This window comes from Cataglyphis hispanica, chromosome 16 (genome assembly GCF_021464435.1).
Source record: "Cataglyphis hispanica isolate Lineage 1 chromosome 16, ULB_Chis1_1.0, whole genome shotgun sequence".
NCBI classification, from domain to species: Eukaryota; Metazoa; Arthropoda; class Insecta; order Hymenoptera; family Formicidae; genus Cataglyphis; species Cataglyphis hispanica.
The window spans coordinates 2,238,871-2,257,829 of record NC_065969.1 but is presented as its reverse complement, the minus strand read 5'-3'; the positions used below and the strand labels follow the sequence as shown (position 1 = coordinate 2,257,829).

Sequence of the window (18,959 nt, the reverse complement as noted above, 5' to 3'; positions counted from 1 at the left end):
ATTTTTATAATTATTAATATAGTATTATTACTATAAAAATAATAATAATAAAATAAGAATGTGAAATAATTATAATTTATTCGACATTATATATATTTATTAAATAATAAAATTTACAGACAATATTTTAATATATTATTTTGTATGTGCGTATATGTATTAGTATAGATATTAATAATATAATGTTAAATTTTAATACGCTTTTATTAATATCAAAATTATTTATAAATATAAAATTTAAAATATGTCATCTTTATTAGCATCCTACGATTTACAATGTATGGCGCTAGTTTATATTATATTTTTGATAAACTTGTAATTAAAACTTTTATTTAATTTTTGTAATATAAAATTTAATTTTTGTAACATAAAATTTTATTATTTTATTTTTGTTTTTAAATATATATTACTCTTGAGATGTCCAACAATATTTCTTGTTAATGCAATCCTCCCTTTGAATATTTTTTTAAGCAGCATGAATATATAACATTTCAAAAATATTGTATATTTAGACAATATAAAATTATTATTTAACAGTTATAAGTTAAAATTCTTTTACATTGATAAATGGAGAAATGAATATTTTTTAATTAATTATGGTCTAATATGATTAATTATGGTGATTATAGGGAATTGAGACGGGGAAAATCGGTTAAAATTTTAAACATTTGCATTTTAAAATAAATTATTTAAAATTTATATTTTAAATACAAATTTGATTACGTGCTAATAACGGTTATTGATCATAAAGATATATATTAACGATCTTAAAAGTTGTTGACATAACATTCGTATTTATTGTAATGTCTTGTACCGAATACTGTTAATCTTTGATGATCTTTTGGGATGATAAAATCATGGAGACCGCAGTGTGATATTAGTGATAGTGCGCGAATTTATTACAATTAATTATTACAAATAGACGTACATACTTACAGCTCGATACACATATTTCAATATACAGAGTGAGTTATTAGAAATAAAACACTTTTATCTTCTCTCTATTTCTCTTTCTCGTACGTGTTTAAATATCTTGGCTTACAAAAATATAAAAATTAAGCAATATGTTTAAGCAAAATCTTTTTAGGATTTATATTTATTTTACATTAGAGATACTATTAATAGAAATTGATAGCTAGCAAATTGATTATTAGCATATATTCAAAATTACATTTATTTTACATCGCAGATACCAAATATAACATTTAAGATGTTTATTTGCTATCTAATGATGTATTAAAACCGCTATTTATTCGATATTCTACATATTTTATAATTAAAATCTATAATATAATTTTTAAAAACATTAAATTTAAAATAATTACAACAAATAATAAATGTTAAAATATATATTTAAATATAATACATATGTTAGCATAAATGTAAAAGAGGAAAAGATAATTAAAGAATATAATAGAGAAATTAATATAAGAATATATAAGAATATAATAGAGAAATTAAAGAATATAAAGAACATGATTGAAAAAATAATTACTCTGATTCGATTTATTTATGAAATAATATTAAATAATGTTAGATATCTTTAATTAAATCAATAACGACCAAATGAGTATACACAAAAAATAAACGAATAAATAAAATAAGAACTGTATCGGTCATATAGGACAGATATAAGCGGAACAAAATATACAATGTGTAACTTTCAAAATGCGTATAAAATAATATATTGAATTACATGAGCTCCAGTTTCTTTGTTGTGAGTTCAAAGCAGTTTTCCGTTAAAACTGAAAGGTTTTATTAGATTTTTAAATTAATAATTTATTTAAATTTTTGTTATAATTAAATGTAAGTTTTTATTTTATAAATGACGTATATATCGAAAATAATATCTTAATTAGATTTGGCAATTCTCTTTCTAACAAAGTAATTTTTCAACAGGCATCTGAGGCAAAAATTAACATGGTGTTTCTAAAATTATTGTTAAATAGCTGTTTAACGTTTATCATTGCAAAGGCCTTTTTCACCCATACTCACATTACGATGTATAAAAAACATTTAAACAATGTTCACAACATAATATCAGAGCATTATAATGTTCATCTTGTACCAGATGTCGAATTAAATACTTTCTACAGTGAATGCAATATTAGCATTAAGGTTCTCGTACCAATGCAATATCTAGTATTGCATTCAAAAATTAAATGTCTAACTGATATAATTATGACTGATAATCCACCAAGATTTCGCGGGGACGGGGTATACAAGGAAATGATTGTTTATCCCATGAAATATTTCTATAGTGATACGAATGAAAATATCAAGATTATTTTTATAAATAATCTGATATTACCGGAACGTTACATTTTGAATATAAAATATGTTGGTATTGTTGATGATAATACACAGTTAACAACTATTTACAAAGAGAAACATGATTGGTGAGTAACTGTCAAAATGCTAAAAATATATGTTATCATATTATAAATCAATATATTGGTAAATTAATTAATAGTAAATAAATTATTCATAGTATTGTATTTTTCTTTTCGTTTTTTGAAATATAATAATGAAATATAATACAATAATAGGTGGTTAATGACAACGTATTTCGATATACTTGGGGCTCGACAAATCTTTCCATGCTGGAGCGAATTTTCACAAACCACCTTTAACATTACTTTAAAGTATCATCGTGACTACGTGGCTTTATCAAATATGCCGATAGAAAAAGTGGAAATAAATAATGTAGACATGGCGATCGCACAATTCCAAACCACACCTAGAATGCCCATTTATTTCATAGGAGGGATAGTAACTAATTTCTATTGCCATTCCACTAAAAGCACAAATGTGTGCTATAGAAATTGCTCCTCAAGCCACATGGTATTTGCTCAGGAAGCTATTGAACACATCACATTGTCTTTGGAAAGCGAATGGAAATATTTAAGGGAAATTTTGAAAGTGAATCATGGTGCGATTCCGAATTTCCCAGACAAAAATAAACCAAATTTTGGATTAGTTCTTTACAGGTAAGCATAAAATGATTAAAAAATATATTAATTAATTAAAATAATTATTAGTATTTAAAAATACAGTGTTAAGACAAATATGCTGAATTTATCTGCGAGTTTATTTAAATAGCTTATATATTATATCTCTTTATTTAGTCCATAATAAAGAAACATTTTTGTTTCAATAATTTACAAACAATTAAGCAGCTAAGTGTATTTATTTCAGCAAATTTCAATTTAGATTTTAATATTACATTTATGTACAAAATATTATGTAAATTTAATATCTTGAATAATATACTTTGTATATGTATTAATATACCTACTATATTAATATATAATCATTAAATTGCAAATTTTTTATATAAAGAAATATACTTAAAAACTGTTTTTATTATTTTCAGAGAGGAAGATATTATCTACAATAACATGTTAGATTCCGCTGCGCGCAAAATTGATGTAGTTCGCATAATAGGATATAAAGTGTTACAAGAATGGTTTTATAATGTTTATAATGTTTATAAAGTAAATTCGGGATCATGGACATCATATTTTTTTAATGATTGTCTTATTAGATTTTTGGGAACATATACCGTCCATAAGGTTAGTAAAATATTTTATGCACTAATTGGTTGCTTCCCAAGAAAAGCAGTATTTTTAAAATATATGAATCGCATGCTCTTTATATAATTTTAATCTTTTTATATGTAACATAAACTTTTATGCATCATTTTTTTCTATAAAAGATTAACGTCTTCTAAAAAAAAAAAAAAAAATTGTAGAAAAATTAATTTTACAAATAAATATGCGACATATATATAGAGACAATATTAAAAAATATTTTATCTTATTACAATTTTTTAAAAAATTGCTATGCAAATCTTATATTATTGTTAGTAAAAAATTTTTAATATTATTATAAAATTTAAATTTAAATTATTACTTAAAAATGATATGTACATATCCTTATAGTAAATATTTTAATATAAATATAATTTTAAAATAATTTTAAAAATATCTTTAATAAAAAAATTATACACACATTATTTTAAAAAATGTGAGTCTTTTTGCGATTCCATATTGATATAATTTCTGTAAATTTTTGTCCTATAGATTTTTCCAACATTCCGGATAATGGATATGTTTGTGGTACAATTTCATCACGACTTACTTAATTTTGATACTTCTTATAAAACGTCTGCATTCAACAGTATTTTTAAATTTTTTCGTTGTATTAAAGGTATGTGACAATAATTGAGAATTGCCCATATTGTGAACATAAATGTTATAAAAAATTAAGAAAAACTGATGACAAAAAAATCTAATTAAATTTTAATAACACGAAAAATTACTTTTATTATAAAATATGTATATTATGAATGTATTTACATTTTATATATATATCCTTTTATTTATATTTAGATAAATATATATTTATAGCTTATATTATAAAATTAATTTGTTAGCGAATCAGATAGAGTCACAAATGAATGCGGTAATTAATTTATGTTAAATAATAAATAAAAAATATATATGTAGTAAATAATAATTGATCTGACTTTTCTGGTTTAATATAGTATCTATTATGATGCGGATGTTACAAAACATATTTCCTGAAAAAATATTTTGGAAGGGTATACATACATACATATTTAACGAGTGAGTATTATATTATACTATAATAATTACTGTATAACAGAGACAACTAAACATATCAAGTCTAATGAATATAAGTTTTATAAAATATTGTGCTTTGTTTATAGAGCTTTTTTTTATTTTTTCCATAATTGATAATCTTTGTGTTAACTTACAAATAAAGAATTTTTTGTAAAATATTTTTTTTTTTTGCTTTTATTTTTATTATTTCATATTTCATCTCTATTCTGCAAATATTTGTTTTATTTTTCGCTTTATTCAGAGAACTTCATTAGTGCACAATTATTGTTATTTTAACTTATGTTGATTATACATATATATATATATATATATATATATATATATATATATATTTTATATTATATTATTTACATCTTATGCACATTTCCGTTTACTTCCAATATAATTGAGTTTTATTTACTACTTGTACATCCATCTATCTTTCACAATGTTAATTTTGTTATTTCTAAATTAATTTTATTTTAAGAGCAATAAATTTTTATTAAAATTAAATTATATAAAATTTAATAATAATTAATAAGTAAAAAGTATCGAATATATATTTAAATTAATATAAAACAATTTATATATTCTGATAATATCCCTTTATTATCTTATATAATCCCTTAATTTCTCCAAAATACATTTATTGATGTTAAAAACTTTGTGAATATAGCGATCTAGATTACAAAAATTTGGAAAGAGCTATGAGTGAAAGTATTGATGACACATATCCAAGTATAATTAATGTATACAAATCAGAATTATTAAACATGGTCAATATAACAAATTCATGGACAAAGCAAAAACATTATCCTACTATAATTGTGAAGCGAGATTATGATCATCCTTACAGCAGGATGGTGTTAATAGAAAATTATCATCCATCACATCATTATTGCATACCTCTGACCTATACTACACAAACAGATCTCGATTTTAACAATACTTTACCTCGTTATTGGTTAAACCAAATGGAGCCTCATTTAATCGATATAAAATTCAAAGAAAATGGATGGATTATATTCAACCTACAACAAATTGGTAAATATTGATTTATTTTTGATTATTTTTTTGTTTCTATTTTATTTCTACATTTATTTGTTTATACACACACACACACACACACACACACACACACACACACACACACACGCGTAAATAATTCTTAATTAAATTATATTTTCTGTATCAAGTTATGAACAGATAATTTATTTTGTTTAAAATATTTAAACATTTTAATTTCTTCTTAATTTACAAATATATATATAAAAATTTGTTTATTGAAAAATTATATAAATAATTATTTGTTGGCACAATCTCTTTTTCTAGAATATTTGCTCTGTTACATGTGTATTTAGAAAGATTAAACAAATAAAAATTGATAGAAAATTGTGATTAAATTTTTGGTTTAAATGAATTTACATGTTCTTTACAGGATATTATCGAGTCAATTACGATTTAGAGAATTGGAAAAAAATTGCATGTTATCTTGCCTCTGAGAATTACATGAAAATACACGTTCTTAATCGTGCTCAAATTATCGATGACGTTTTTCACTTTATGATAACGAAACAACTCAATCCTGCCACATTCTGGAATATTACAAAATATCTAAAACAAGAAACAGATTTTGTGGCATGGTATCCTATGTTTAAAGCTCTGGAATACATGTCGAGTGTCTTTCCATTTTCAGGAGAAAAAACGGATAAAATTAAGGTAGATATTATTAGAGTTTTTTTTTTAATTTATATGTTATGTACATAATATTTGCATATAACATATAATAATGGCTTAACAATTGTCATATAAACGTCCAAAAAAAATTTAATTAGAAAGTTTAGTTACATTTTGTTATAATTCAAGTTTGATTAAAAATAAAAAGTTTATCTACAAATAATTAAAAACTTTGATGTTATTTAAATTTCTTAAAAAGCATTTCTTAAAAAAATTGAAGCATATATCTTTGAATCATAAATTATATCAAATATAATCAAAATTGCTTATATAATTTATAAAAATTTTATATACTAATGTAAAATATAAACGTTTTATATGCAATGCTTCAATATTAATTAAGTTTATTATCAGCATTTAAATGTTTGAGCGACATAAAGCGTAAAGAAAGATAGAAAAAAGCAAATTTATTTATGATGAAATTTCACTTATTAAAATTAATATGGCAGAACCAGGGCAAACAAAAACAATTATTTATAATTACAGATATTAAATTAGAAATTACAGCAAAATAGAAATAATTATTTATAACCTATTATCTTGAACGTACATGACATTCGTCATTTTACTCTGTCCAGGATTATTTTCAAAAACTTTTATTACACATATTAGTTCATTATTATTATTTAGATTTAAAAAATTAGCAATTTGTCATCATTAAACTATATTGTCACCTTACATCTACACAAAATATATTTTTTATCAATATAAAATGTACATTATAGTTATTGTTTTTTTTTCCTCAGAATAAAATACTGCATCTCTTAAATACAGTGCTTGAAAAACTTGAGTACAACGAAATTCATAATGAGGATGATTTTAGAAAACGTTTAAGACAAGAAGCTGCAAAATGGACATGTTCTCTTAATGATCAGATATGCGTAAGAACAGCCCATCATAAATTAAATCAACATCTCGAAAATCCCGAAAAGGACAAGTAATTTTTCTTATACATTTAGTCTTCTTTAATTTAATTTTCTTATATATCTCGTGCGATGTTTAATACATTATTTGATCAAAAAATAAAATTAAGATACACTAAACATTTATAACAAACATTTTTATTTTTTATCTCATAGACTCCTGCCATGGTGGAAAGAATGGACATATTGTAATGGTTTCAAATTAATAACCAATTCTCTTTACTATGAAAAATCTACTTTGTTGGGAATAAGAAATGTATATCGTATCGAAAATAAAAGATTTAAAAATAAATTTATAGAATATCTAGTTTGCTCTGAAGATCAAGATTTTATCATAAATCATTTAAATTTTGTAGCTGATCATATGAAACTGAATTATAATTTGCACAATAAAAATTATATTGCCTTTTTTCTTTTTGCAATTGCAAGGCATGCAAATAAAAATAACGTATTTCATTTTATAATTGACAAATTTGAGAAAATAAAACCAAAGTAATTTGACAGTTTTTTCATAAATATATACGAGGAGCAGTCAAATATAAACCGAACATTTTCCAAAAAATTCTTTTTTCAATCTTAATATTTTCAACGTACACCCATCATTTTTCTACTCTAAACAGTTTTGGTAAAAAGTTGGTTTATATTTGACTGCTTCTCATATTATTCATAAACTTACATGTATGATATGTATAACAGCTATTTTGTTTTTTATAGAAAAATCAGTATTCTTGTAACATTAACAGTTCTTGTAAATCATTTATATTCTGAAGAGCATCTTCAAAAGGTAAAACTTTTTTATACTTATATAAACTTATAAAATGCGATTTTTATAGTGCGAGAGAAGAGACTATTATTTAAAATTGATAAATATCAAAATAATCTGTTTTGTAGGTAAAAGAGTTTTTGGTTGAAAATTTAAAGAAATTACAAAATTATACAGTGAAAAAAATACAAGAAAATTTGCTAGAGCCTTTAGATACAATTCTCGAGGTATTATTAATCATTTATTTAATTTTTTAGTGTGACAGTATTGTGTTTCAGTGGCTCAAATGAACAAGCAAAGATTATTATTATTATATATTTTCTTTTAACACATTTATTTTTTTTAGTATAAATATGATTTATTTTAGATTAATACAAAAATGATAACGAATTTGAAAAAAGAGGAACAAGAATATAAAGTAGTTCAAGACAAGATAGACATACGTTCTCATCAAATCGAATCTCAGAAATATCTATCTAAGCATCTGGCAAGTTAATACTAATTATTTAATAAAAAATAATTATAGTATTATATATCTCTCTCTGTATATAAATTTATTTATCTGCCTGTTCGGTAAATATTTCTTCGTACGTCTCTAACTTAATATTTTTATTTTGTATGCTTAGATGCATTAATGATACTCAATGTGCTTGCATTAACAAAGATGTTATATTTATAAATATTATATATTAGATACGTAATATTTATAGATTACATATTAGATAGCGTACGTTTTAGAGGTTTTATTATCACTCTGCAAATCTGGGATAATTTATATCAATTAATTAATTATCTAAATAAGAAAAGATTTTTTTTTCAATTTGTAGATTAATGTATTTTGTAAGTGTCATAAAATTTGACTGCACTGAATATAAATATGCTGGATCATTAATGTATCGAATTGTATCATCTCTTTTAAATTGTATTTTTGTTTTCAATTTTTTTCATATTTGTAGTCTTATTTTTTAATACTTATATATTCATTTTAACATTCTTTATTAAGTTTATTAATAATATATGTAGATCAATATATGTACTTTAATATTGTATTGATTATTAATTGTTGATACATATATTAATATATATATATTGGTGTATAATATATATACATATATTTATATATAAAAGTGTATTAATAATACATATTAATATAACATATTATATAGCACATCTCTCGTAATTTTATTATAATATAAAATTATTATTAATATTTATATATATATATAATAATACTATACATAATTATTCTTTACATACATATATATGTATTTATAAATTCAACAAATTGTTTTTATATTAATATATGTTATGAATGTTTTAAGTGCTATAAAAACTGACTAAAATATATTTTATTAATGTTTTGCTTACAATGTATTTTATTAACTTATTATTAATGTTTAATTTATTTATAATGTTTAATAAATTAATGGCGCAATGTTTGGCACACACACACACACACACACACGCTTTCTATATATGTATTTTTATTCTATTAGAAACCTTTCTTAATTTTAAATCTCAAAATCCTGTATATCATAAGAGATACACCACCATTGATTTGATTTATATGGTTTATTTATTGTCTGATAAAAAATTCTATCAAAAAAAATTTGAAAATAAGCTTTAAATTGTAATAATTAATAGTTCTCCAATATTTTTTATATTTTATGTCAATATTTAAAATTTTTATGTATTTATAAAAGTTCAATTGCTAATGTGTTTCGCAAAACAGTTGATCGGTTTGAGATTTATAAAGATATTGATAATCATTGGAACTAATAACTAAATTAATATTATAAAGTATATATTTTGTATTTGAATATGTATATATATATATATATATATATATATATATATATATATAATTATTATACCAAAGAGGTTTTGCAAGAGACAATCGTATCGATACATTCGGTGGAATTTATATCCGTAGTAGAAATATTAAATGTTCCGTACAAAAAAAGAAATGCTAAAATGTTTTTACTTCTAAAACTTGATATTACTTGTTGTAGGTCAAATTTATTTTTCAATAAAATGCCGATAAAATTTGCGAGTCTACATTACATCCATAAATCAGCAAGAACATCTTGATTTTTATTCAAATTATAATTACTTGAAAATAAAGATTTATTTAATATAAAAAACCGTTAAATTTGTGGCACTCTGAATTGTATGTAAATTGCTCTAATTAATTGCGGTTTATGCTAAGAGTAATCTGAGTAAAAAAGTAAAGAAATATAAATAAAATATTCCTTCTTATGAATTTTTCTCAATATAAATTATTTAAAATTAAAAAATAATGCTCTGCAGTCTCTTATTTGATATTTTGATAACATTAGCATTTATCGATTAGTAAGATATTACTTGACGAAAAAGTATGTTGACATAACATCACGTATTTATTGAAATGTCATGTATCGCGTACCATCAGTCTTCGATGGCTTCTCGAAATGATAACATCTCAAAAGTGTTGTGATTATATATACTTAAAATATTACATAAATAGTGATAAATCAGATTTATTACACTCAATTTTTAAAATTGCATATTTAAATAACAAAACTTGTAGCATACAACCGTAATATACAGGGTAAGTTAATAGAAATAGAACACACACCTATATATCTGTCGTTAAATTAACAAAATATGAAAAAGTAAAATTAAGAATTTAAATAATTCTAATATATAAATACGACACAAGCATAATTTTATTTTTTTTAAATTAACTTTGACAGTTTTAATAGAGAGACGATTTCTAATGCGTACCATAATAATGTATATATTGTGTATACGTTAAAATAACTTTCGTTAAAATAACATAATAAATAAAAAAAAGATTAATTGTGTATAATTTATATTTGATTTAATTTATAAAGTAATTCTACAAGAAATAAAGTTTGAGTAAATTTTATTTTGATAAATAAGAAATTGTATATAATAATGAATAATTCTCCCTTAGATACAATATTCAATACATATACGTTACTAATGTACAACATTAAATTAACGCATACAATTAACATATATGTACAAATGTGAAGACAGATTAAAATAAAAATTGTTTAGAAATAAAAATTATTTTTGTTACTCCATTTATTTAAGCTATATAGATAACACTTCAGCTTTATTTATCTATTCTAATACTTTGGATAAAAATATTGTAACGGAGAATTAAACACATGTACAACACAGAATAATATCAATCATATTGACGTGGTATAAGCTGAGCAAAATATACACAATGTACGACTTTTAAAACGCCTATAAAAATATGTAAATATTGATGATAACGGAAATTGACTTGTTACAAATAGAAATAAAATCAATTAAATAGACATTAAATTATTATTTTAATTGTTCTCTAAAGAAATAATTTAGACTCAAGAATAAAGTACACATATAATTAACTATACATAATATTTATTTATTTATTAATTAATATTATGTCATATTTTTACATGCATTTTTTCTACAAATCATCTACTTGCCAATTTCTTTTAAAAAAGTTGGTTTTAATATTTCTTGTGCTTATTCCCTTTCATATATGTTTATGATCGACAAATCATACCTTGCTACATTTTGTCTTTTTATTTAATTTGCTTAATTATAAAATATTTTGCAGATTTCTAAAGTAAAAACATGGCATGTCTAAAAATGCTACTAAGTGGCAGTTTAACATTCATCGTCACGACGACGCTTGTTATCGCTGAATCTGAGTTACCGAAATATTATCCATCTCATTATGACATCAAGCTTAAAACAAACATTAAATTAAACAAGAATAAATTCTATGGTGAATGCAATGTTACTATGAATATTTATTCGGAGACAATACAGGAGATAAATTTATATGCGGAAAGCTTATCCATAATTGATATAAATTTAATTCAACCTTTAGAAAGATTTGATAAAAATGATAAAAAAATTAAAATTATTAAATCAAATTATACATATAATAATGAAAAGCATATTATCAGCATTTATTCCACGAAAATGTTACCGGAGAAATGTATTATAAATATGAGATTTATAGGTAATCTACATGATAACAGAGGAATTGCAACTTTCTACAGAAGACGTAAAAATACAGAGTTAGTAACTCTCTATCAAATATTAAATATGTATTACATAAATAAATAAATAATATATATATATATATATATATATATATTTATTTATTTATTTATTTATTTTAACATTATTTTATATAACACATTAATATTATTATAATATTTTATAGTAAATTATCACATGCAATAATGTTATCAGACATTAAGTAATTTTAATATAAAAGGCAATTTTTATTTGTCATGTGTTGATGTTAAATATTATATATTATAATAATAATATAACAAAAAGATAAAAGATAAATGCAAGTACTTTTTTGCATGAAAGGCTGTATTCTCTAGCTTTTAATATTTTTATACTTGTAAAAAAATAATTTATCTTTATATAATTTGTGTTCTTAAGATATGAGACGTGGCTACCTGTAATATGCTTTTGGAATTTTCACACGCAAAAAATACTTCCATGTTGGGATAACATGCAATTTTCAAGCAAATTTAAAATTTCTATAAAGCACCATGAAAGTTACGAGATTTTGTCAAATATGCCAAAGCAAGAAGAGGAAGCAGATGAAAACGGCCTGATGTGGACACATTTTGATACCACTCCTGAAATATACATTTATTTAGTTGCGATAGTTATGGTTGAGAAATCAATATTTCACGAACTGTATAGAATTGATAAAGAATTGATAAAGAATAACAGAATATCACATTATAATGTCACATTAAGGGGTAGGCCAAACTGTTTATCTGATTTTTGGTATGCTCAAAATATTATGAAAAATATCACGCTGTTTATAAACCAAGAATGGACAAATTCAAGAGAAGTTTTGAAAGTGGATAATATCGCAATACCAGATTACCAGGATAATGACATAATAAATAAGGGACTTATTTTATATAGGTAAATATATGAGTAAAGGAATAAATATAAAGAGATATCTTAATATGTTAAAAAATACACAATTATTTCTATAATTAATATAAAGCAAAATTTATAGAATAATCATGTTTTATATTTGACAATGGATTTAATTCAAAATATATTTATTTGTTTTTAATGAAAATCAAGTATATCTAAAAAGTTAAAATTATTTGCATACTTACATCAGTTGCAATAAATAATAGTAACAAGATTTAATTATACATGTTCATAGAACAATTCGTTTGCATTACATTACGTGATAAGAAAATGCTTTTATTTTTATTTGATAAAGTTTGTATTTTTTCATTTATGCAAAGCTTATTAAATCTATTCTCAATATTTATTAAAAAATAATAAATTTATTTAATATTTTTATTGAAAATGAAAATTATTCTATTTCTGATAATGAATCTTTTGCGAGTATACATTCTTATTAATACCCGAATTAATATAGGTAATATATCATTATAATGTCACTATAATATCATTATATAAAAAGTTTGGCATGATTATTAATTAAAAATCAATTCAAACTTTTTGATTTATTTAATCATTTGTATATATTAAATCAATAATTTTATATAAAGAGAATATCATTAAACATTCTGAAAAAAACTTATACATATACACACAATACAACTAACTGTAAATTATTTAAAACAATTTTTAGAGAATCAGATATTATATATAATAAAGATGCAGATCCAGCTGGTCGTAAAATCGAAGTAGCGCGCTTAATAGGATATAAAATAACACAAGAATGGCTTCCTCACTTTCATGTATTTTGTTCTCTTAGTCCGTGGGTGCAAAAAGCTTTGGCCACATTTATGGGAGCGTATGCTGTTGATAAGGTTACTTTTGTATCTTTAAAATTGTTACACAGTATGCTCAATAGTTATTGACATATGGCAACATTTATGACATAATACAAAATATTCTTATTATCTTCAAATTCTTTTTATTTTTTAAAATTACAAAACTGATTACGTATATTTGACAGTTTTTATATTTTTATAAAGTTTAAAATATAAAAGTAAAAATATTAAATATATTAAATATAAAATGTAAATTAAAAACTGGCACTTATGTTAAACGTTATGTTAGACTTAAATTGAAATAATATAGAAATAAAATTTGTAATAAAAAAGAAATTTTTCTAAATGTTTTGAACAAAATGATTATTGTAATATTACAGAATAGACAATATTTTAGTAATATTTTATTATATTTTCAGAAAAATATTTTTTCTAACGTTAGAAGATAACAATGCGATCTAGTAAATGCAAATTCTTTTTGCAATTCTATATCGATTTAATTACATGAAAATTTTTTTTCCAGGTTTTTCCAGAGACTCGGATGATGGATTTGTTTGTCGTCCAAATTCAACATGAAGTTTTACATTGGGATAGTCATTTTCAGTTTCCTACGTCACATGCCGCCTTTTCTGAACTAATCTCTTACAAAGGTATGATAATGTAAATTAAGAATTAAGAATAATCTGTGTAAAAACATTTTAAATACATAAGTGTTTAATAATAAAATGTTATTGATTATATCGTTATAATATTATCAATATTTATTAATCTATAATCATCTCACTCATTCTCACTCTCATTATAGAATAAAATCAACATATTGTGTTATTTTCAAATATATTTTCATTTTAATTTAATATTTGATTTTTAATTAATACAACAGCAATTTGTTAAATTAACACATAAAAGCGTTAAATATTTAACATAAAAATTTTAACCGGCATATTTTTTAATAAAAGAGCATAAATTTTCAACTATAAATAAATATATTTTTAAATATACTTAATCACATATTATTTTCTTTCATGATGCATAGGATCCGTTATATTGCGTATGTTGCAACATACTTTTATCGAAGAAATATTTTGGAAATATGTAGTTAAGGAAATGATATTATGCGTATATGAGTAAGTAATATACTATAATAAGTAATAATTGTACTATAACAAGTAATGTACTATAATATAAAATAATTATATATAAAACAAAATTAAGCAAATATTAATAATAATAATAATAATAATGTAGATTTTTTAAAATATTTTTTTGTTCTTCGTCATTATTCTTTGCTTATCTCTGAATATTATAATTGTATTTTTTTAAATTCAATTTAATTCAGGGTAAAAATTTTCAATTTTAGTGTGCGTATTGATTTTATAATAATGATTACAGGGCGGCTTTGAAAACTTCTTATATTAATAAACAGAAATCGGATTCACTCGTACCAACGCAAGAAGAATTTGATGCCATATATAGTGTAGAGCAATTGAAAAGTTGGCTAAATCATAAATATTATCCTATTATAAAAGTGATACGAAAATATGATGAATCGCAGTTTACAATCGAAAATGTAACAATAGAAATTATCAATATGCCAAAAAATTTGAGCATACCTTTGACTTATACTACGCAGATACAATCAAATTTTTATGATACTTCACCTAACATTTGGTTGAAACTCTATGAAGAATCATTTGATAACCAAACCAATAATATCCAAATCCATATTGAGGAGATTAAAAATCTTACAAGCGATCAATGGATAATATTTAATTTACAACAAACTGGTAAACATCGACCAATAAATATTATTCTCTCATATTTATTCTAAGTAATTGAGTATAAGTTTAATTAGTTCACATTTTTGTTTTTATTTTTTGAGATATTACATATATAATTAAATATATAACAAAAAGATATATGGATAAATCTTTAGAAATGAGTACCATGATCCTGTCAATAAGCATATATTGTATCAAACATACTTTTTGACAGATTCGCGATTGCCATGCTAAACGGTTTATATATGTATTAAAGTAGAAAAAAATTCAATTAAAATTTTATTTGATTCTTTTTACATTTTAAATTATTAAAAATTTTATTATTTTTTTATAGGATATTATCGCGTAAATTATGATAAAAAGAATTGGAAATTAATTTCACGTTATTTAAAATCTGAGAATTACATAAATATACACGTTCTCAATCGTGCTCAAATTATCGATGATGCTTTTCACTTAATGCTGGCATACCAAATCACTCCTTTCACATTCTGGGATATCGCGACTTATTTAGAGCAAGAAACAGATTATGTGGCCTGGTATCCTATGTTCAAAGCTCTAGAATACATGTCGAGCATTTTTACTCTTGATTCGTTTGGTAAAAATCTTTTCGTGAGGGTAATTGTTACTTTATATATATTCAATAAAATTGTCAGATATTAGATAAATATGCATGTAAAATAATTGTTTTATCGAATAATTTCTAAAAGTAGAATACATTTAACAAAAGCATTAAATTATATTATATTATTGCAGATTTTTAAATTAAAAAATTAAAAAAGGAAGAGTATAATATTTTTCATACATATATATACATTTTCTCTGCTATTTTGTCTATTTAAAAATTTGCAAACATATTGCACAATTTATATCTAATAATCTGATAATGATTTATAAAAATAGAACAAAAATAAGGATAATAACAAAAACAAATATAAAATTGTATTTAATAATAATTTTTAGGTAACGATGCAAAAAATGTTACATGAAATGTTGAAAAGAATTAGATACACAGAATATGCTAACGAAGATGAACATACAAAATGTTTGAGACAAGAAGCTACAAAATGGTTATGTTTATTAGGCCACACAGACTGCATAAAAGAAGCCCATAATAAATATATATTACATTTTGAACACCCCGAGGAACATAAGTAATTATTTTCATTACATTTGTAGTACTTTTATGTCTAACGTCTTATATTTCATACAATGTTTGAAATTAAAAATTATTAAATTAAATTACACATAATTATATGTTAAAGTTTTATAAGAGAATTTTATTTTTTCTGACATTTTATAGAATTTTGCCATGGTGGAAGGAATGGACATACTGTAATAGTTTGTCTTTGCCTGAGGAAGGCTTCTTAAGAGACGTTAAGAGTAACATGTTTAATGCATCGTTGAATGATAATAAAAATTCTAAATTCTTGACTTGCATCCAAAATATTGATCTCATCAAAGATTACATAATAAACTTGATTATGTATTTCAATCCGGATAATTATATTTTAAGATTGCAACGTATTAACAATTTGCTTACTATTATTTCAAAACATGTTAAAATTGATAATATACGTAGATTCATATTAAATAATTTTAGAGAAGTAATATCCAGGTAAGAAATAATATGTTTTTTATGAAATTACATTACTCTTAAATATACAAACATGAAATTTCTCTCTATATTTATATTTCCTGTTTTTTTTTATCTAGACAAATCAACATATGTGCAACATTAACTGTTGTTGTTAATCATTTATACGATGACTATCAGCTAAACGAGGTAAACGTTTTATAAATTTATATTTGTATGATTCTTACAAAATTATTAAATTATTACTTATTAACGACACATATCAAAATGGTCTTTTTTAGGTAGAAGATTTCATGAAGAATGATTTGAAAAGAACGAAACTATCTTCATCCAAATCTGTGTCCCAAAAGGAGGTAAATTTTATCAATTAAAAAATATATATATATATTTATGTATATATATATATATATATATATATATATATATATATAACTTTCGAAAATTTAATACATAAAAACGATATTTCTTCGTAAATATCATATATTATCCGACATAGCATTGAATTAAATTTTCTACTGATTAGAAAAAGATTATAAATTTGTGTTGATATGTATTTTTATAAAAGAGAATATATAAATTTCTATTATATATATAACAGAAATCTAAATAATAATATAAATTGCAATAAAATTACATATTTTTATTTAAGCATAAACTTAAAAGCTCCTTATTACATTAATATTTATGTGAAAATATATATCGTTTTTTTGCCAATGCATTAATGTTTTTTGCATGCAATGTAATAAAGTTTTTTTTTCACTTTTATAATTAGTTCATCATACCTTATTAATTATTACAAATAAATTTTGAATATAATTTGTTTTAGGAATACGAAGCAAATGTAATAAAAGTTCTAGAAAAGATAAAAATTCGTCGCATACAAATCAAGAATCAGAACGAATTTGTACAGACTTTTCAGTTCTATTCCTGATATTAGTAAAAGTAAAAAAAAGTAGAGCGCACACGTGTGTAATATCGTAGACATGCACATATCTATCTGTTCTATAAACGTTTTCTACATAGCTCTTTATTTTTATTTATGTTATTAATTTTTTATTATTATTATTATTATTATTATTATTAAGAAAGCGTATTTATGATGCACTCGCATTTATAAAAACACTTTACAAAATGCAGTATATTTCCTTATAAACGAAAAACACTTAAATCATATAACTATTTACACAAGCAAAGCATTATATTTCTTCAATTTTACAGTCAAATCTTTACAGAAAACAAACATGTGTTATTAGTACAGTCAAGGACGTATAGATTGTGAAATTTAAATTAAATTTTTGTTTGTGAAATATACATACATTTACAATTTATTAAATAAACTAATTTTTTTAATTAAAACCTATTTAATATAATATAATATAACTTACAATTAAAATTTTTTAAAACGCTTATATTTACATATGTATATATATATATATATATACATAAACATATATACATATATATATACATACATATATATATATATATGTATATATGTACATGTATATATAAATGTATGTTGGATAAATATCTAAATATGTATAGATATTTATTTTTATAATTATTAATTTAGTTATTATTACTATAAAAATATTAAAAATATTAAAAAATATGAAAATGTTAATTACAATTTATTCGACGTTATATATTTATTAAAAAATAAAAATCCAGACAATATTTTAAAACATTGTAATATGAGTATAAATAAAGATTAATAATAAAA

The 18,959-nt window shown here is 22.1% G+C and overlaps 2 protein-coding genes across 2 annotated transcripts; both read left to right on the top strand.

The window, feature by feature from the left end:
* The first annotated feature begins 803 nt into the window (after positions 1-803).
* On the top strand, positions 804-9,185 carry LOC126855568 (aminopeptidase N-like). The gene is made up of 13 exons (XM_050603358.1): positions 804-965; positions 1,900-2,399; positions 2,550-2,990; positions 3,377-3,575; positions 4,086-4,212; positions 4,550-4,631; positions 5,305-5,672; positions 6,067-6,347; positions 7,112-7,302; positions 7,445-7,780; positions 8,003-8,072; positions 8,180-8,278; positions 8,419-9,185. The coding sequence occupies exons 2-13, from the start codon at positions 1,921-1,923 to the stop codon at positions 8,545-8,547; spliced, it is 2,802 nt and encodes a 933-aa protein (XP_050459315.1). The 5' UTR covers positions 804-965; positions 1,900-1,920; the 3' UTR covers positions 8,548-9,185.
* Positions 9,186-10,489: 1,304 nt separating this feature from the next.
* Positions 10,490-18,629, top strand: LOC126855570 (aminopeptidase N-like). The gene is made up of 13 exons (XM_050603362.1): positions 10,490-10,641; positions 11,674-12,142; positions 12,522-13,022; positions 13,714-13,894; positions 14,382-14,508; positions 14,895-14,985; positions 15,251-15,645; positions 15,974-16,257; positions 16,603-16,793; positions 16,943-17,257; positions 17,356-17,425; positions 17,518-17,589; positions 18,063-18,629. Exons 2-13 carry the CDS (start codon positions 11,691-11,693, stop codon positions 18,165-18,167), a joined length of 2,784 nt encoding a protein of 927 aa, XP_050459319.1. The 5' UTR covers positions 10,490-10,641; positions 11,674-11,690; the 3' UTR covers positions 18,168-18,629.
* The last annotated feature ends 330 nt before the right edge of the window (positions 18,630-18,959 follow it).

Excerpts from the sequence above, each read along its gene's own strand:
- LOC126855568 (XM_050603358.1), top strand. The coding sequence starts at position 1,921 with ATGGTGTTTCTAAAATTATTGTTAAATAGCTGTTTAACGTTTATCATT. Across the intron at positions 2,991-3,376 it reads TTTGGATTAGTTCTTTACAG|AGAGGAAGATATTATCTACA; the intron begins GTAAGCATAAAA and ends TATTATTTTCAG. Across the intron at positions 8,073-8,179 it reads CTGAAGAGCATCTTCAAAAG|GTAAAAGAGTTTTTGGTTGA; the intron begins GTAAAACTTTTT and ends TCTGTTTTGTAG.
- LOC126855570 (XM_050603362.1), top strand. The coding sequence starts at position 11,691 with ATGGCATGTCTAAAAATGCTACTAAGTGGCAGTTTAACATTCATCGTC. Across the intron at positions 12,143-12,521 it reads AGAAGACGTAAAAATACAGA|ATATGAGACGTGGCTACCTG; the intron begins GTTAGTAACTCT and ends TGTGTTCTTAAG. Across the intron at positions 16,258-16,602 it reads GTAAAAATCTTTTCGTGAGG|GTAACGATGCAAAAAATGTT; the intron begins GTAATTGTTACT and ends AATAATTTTTAG.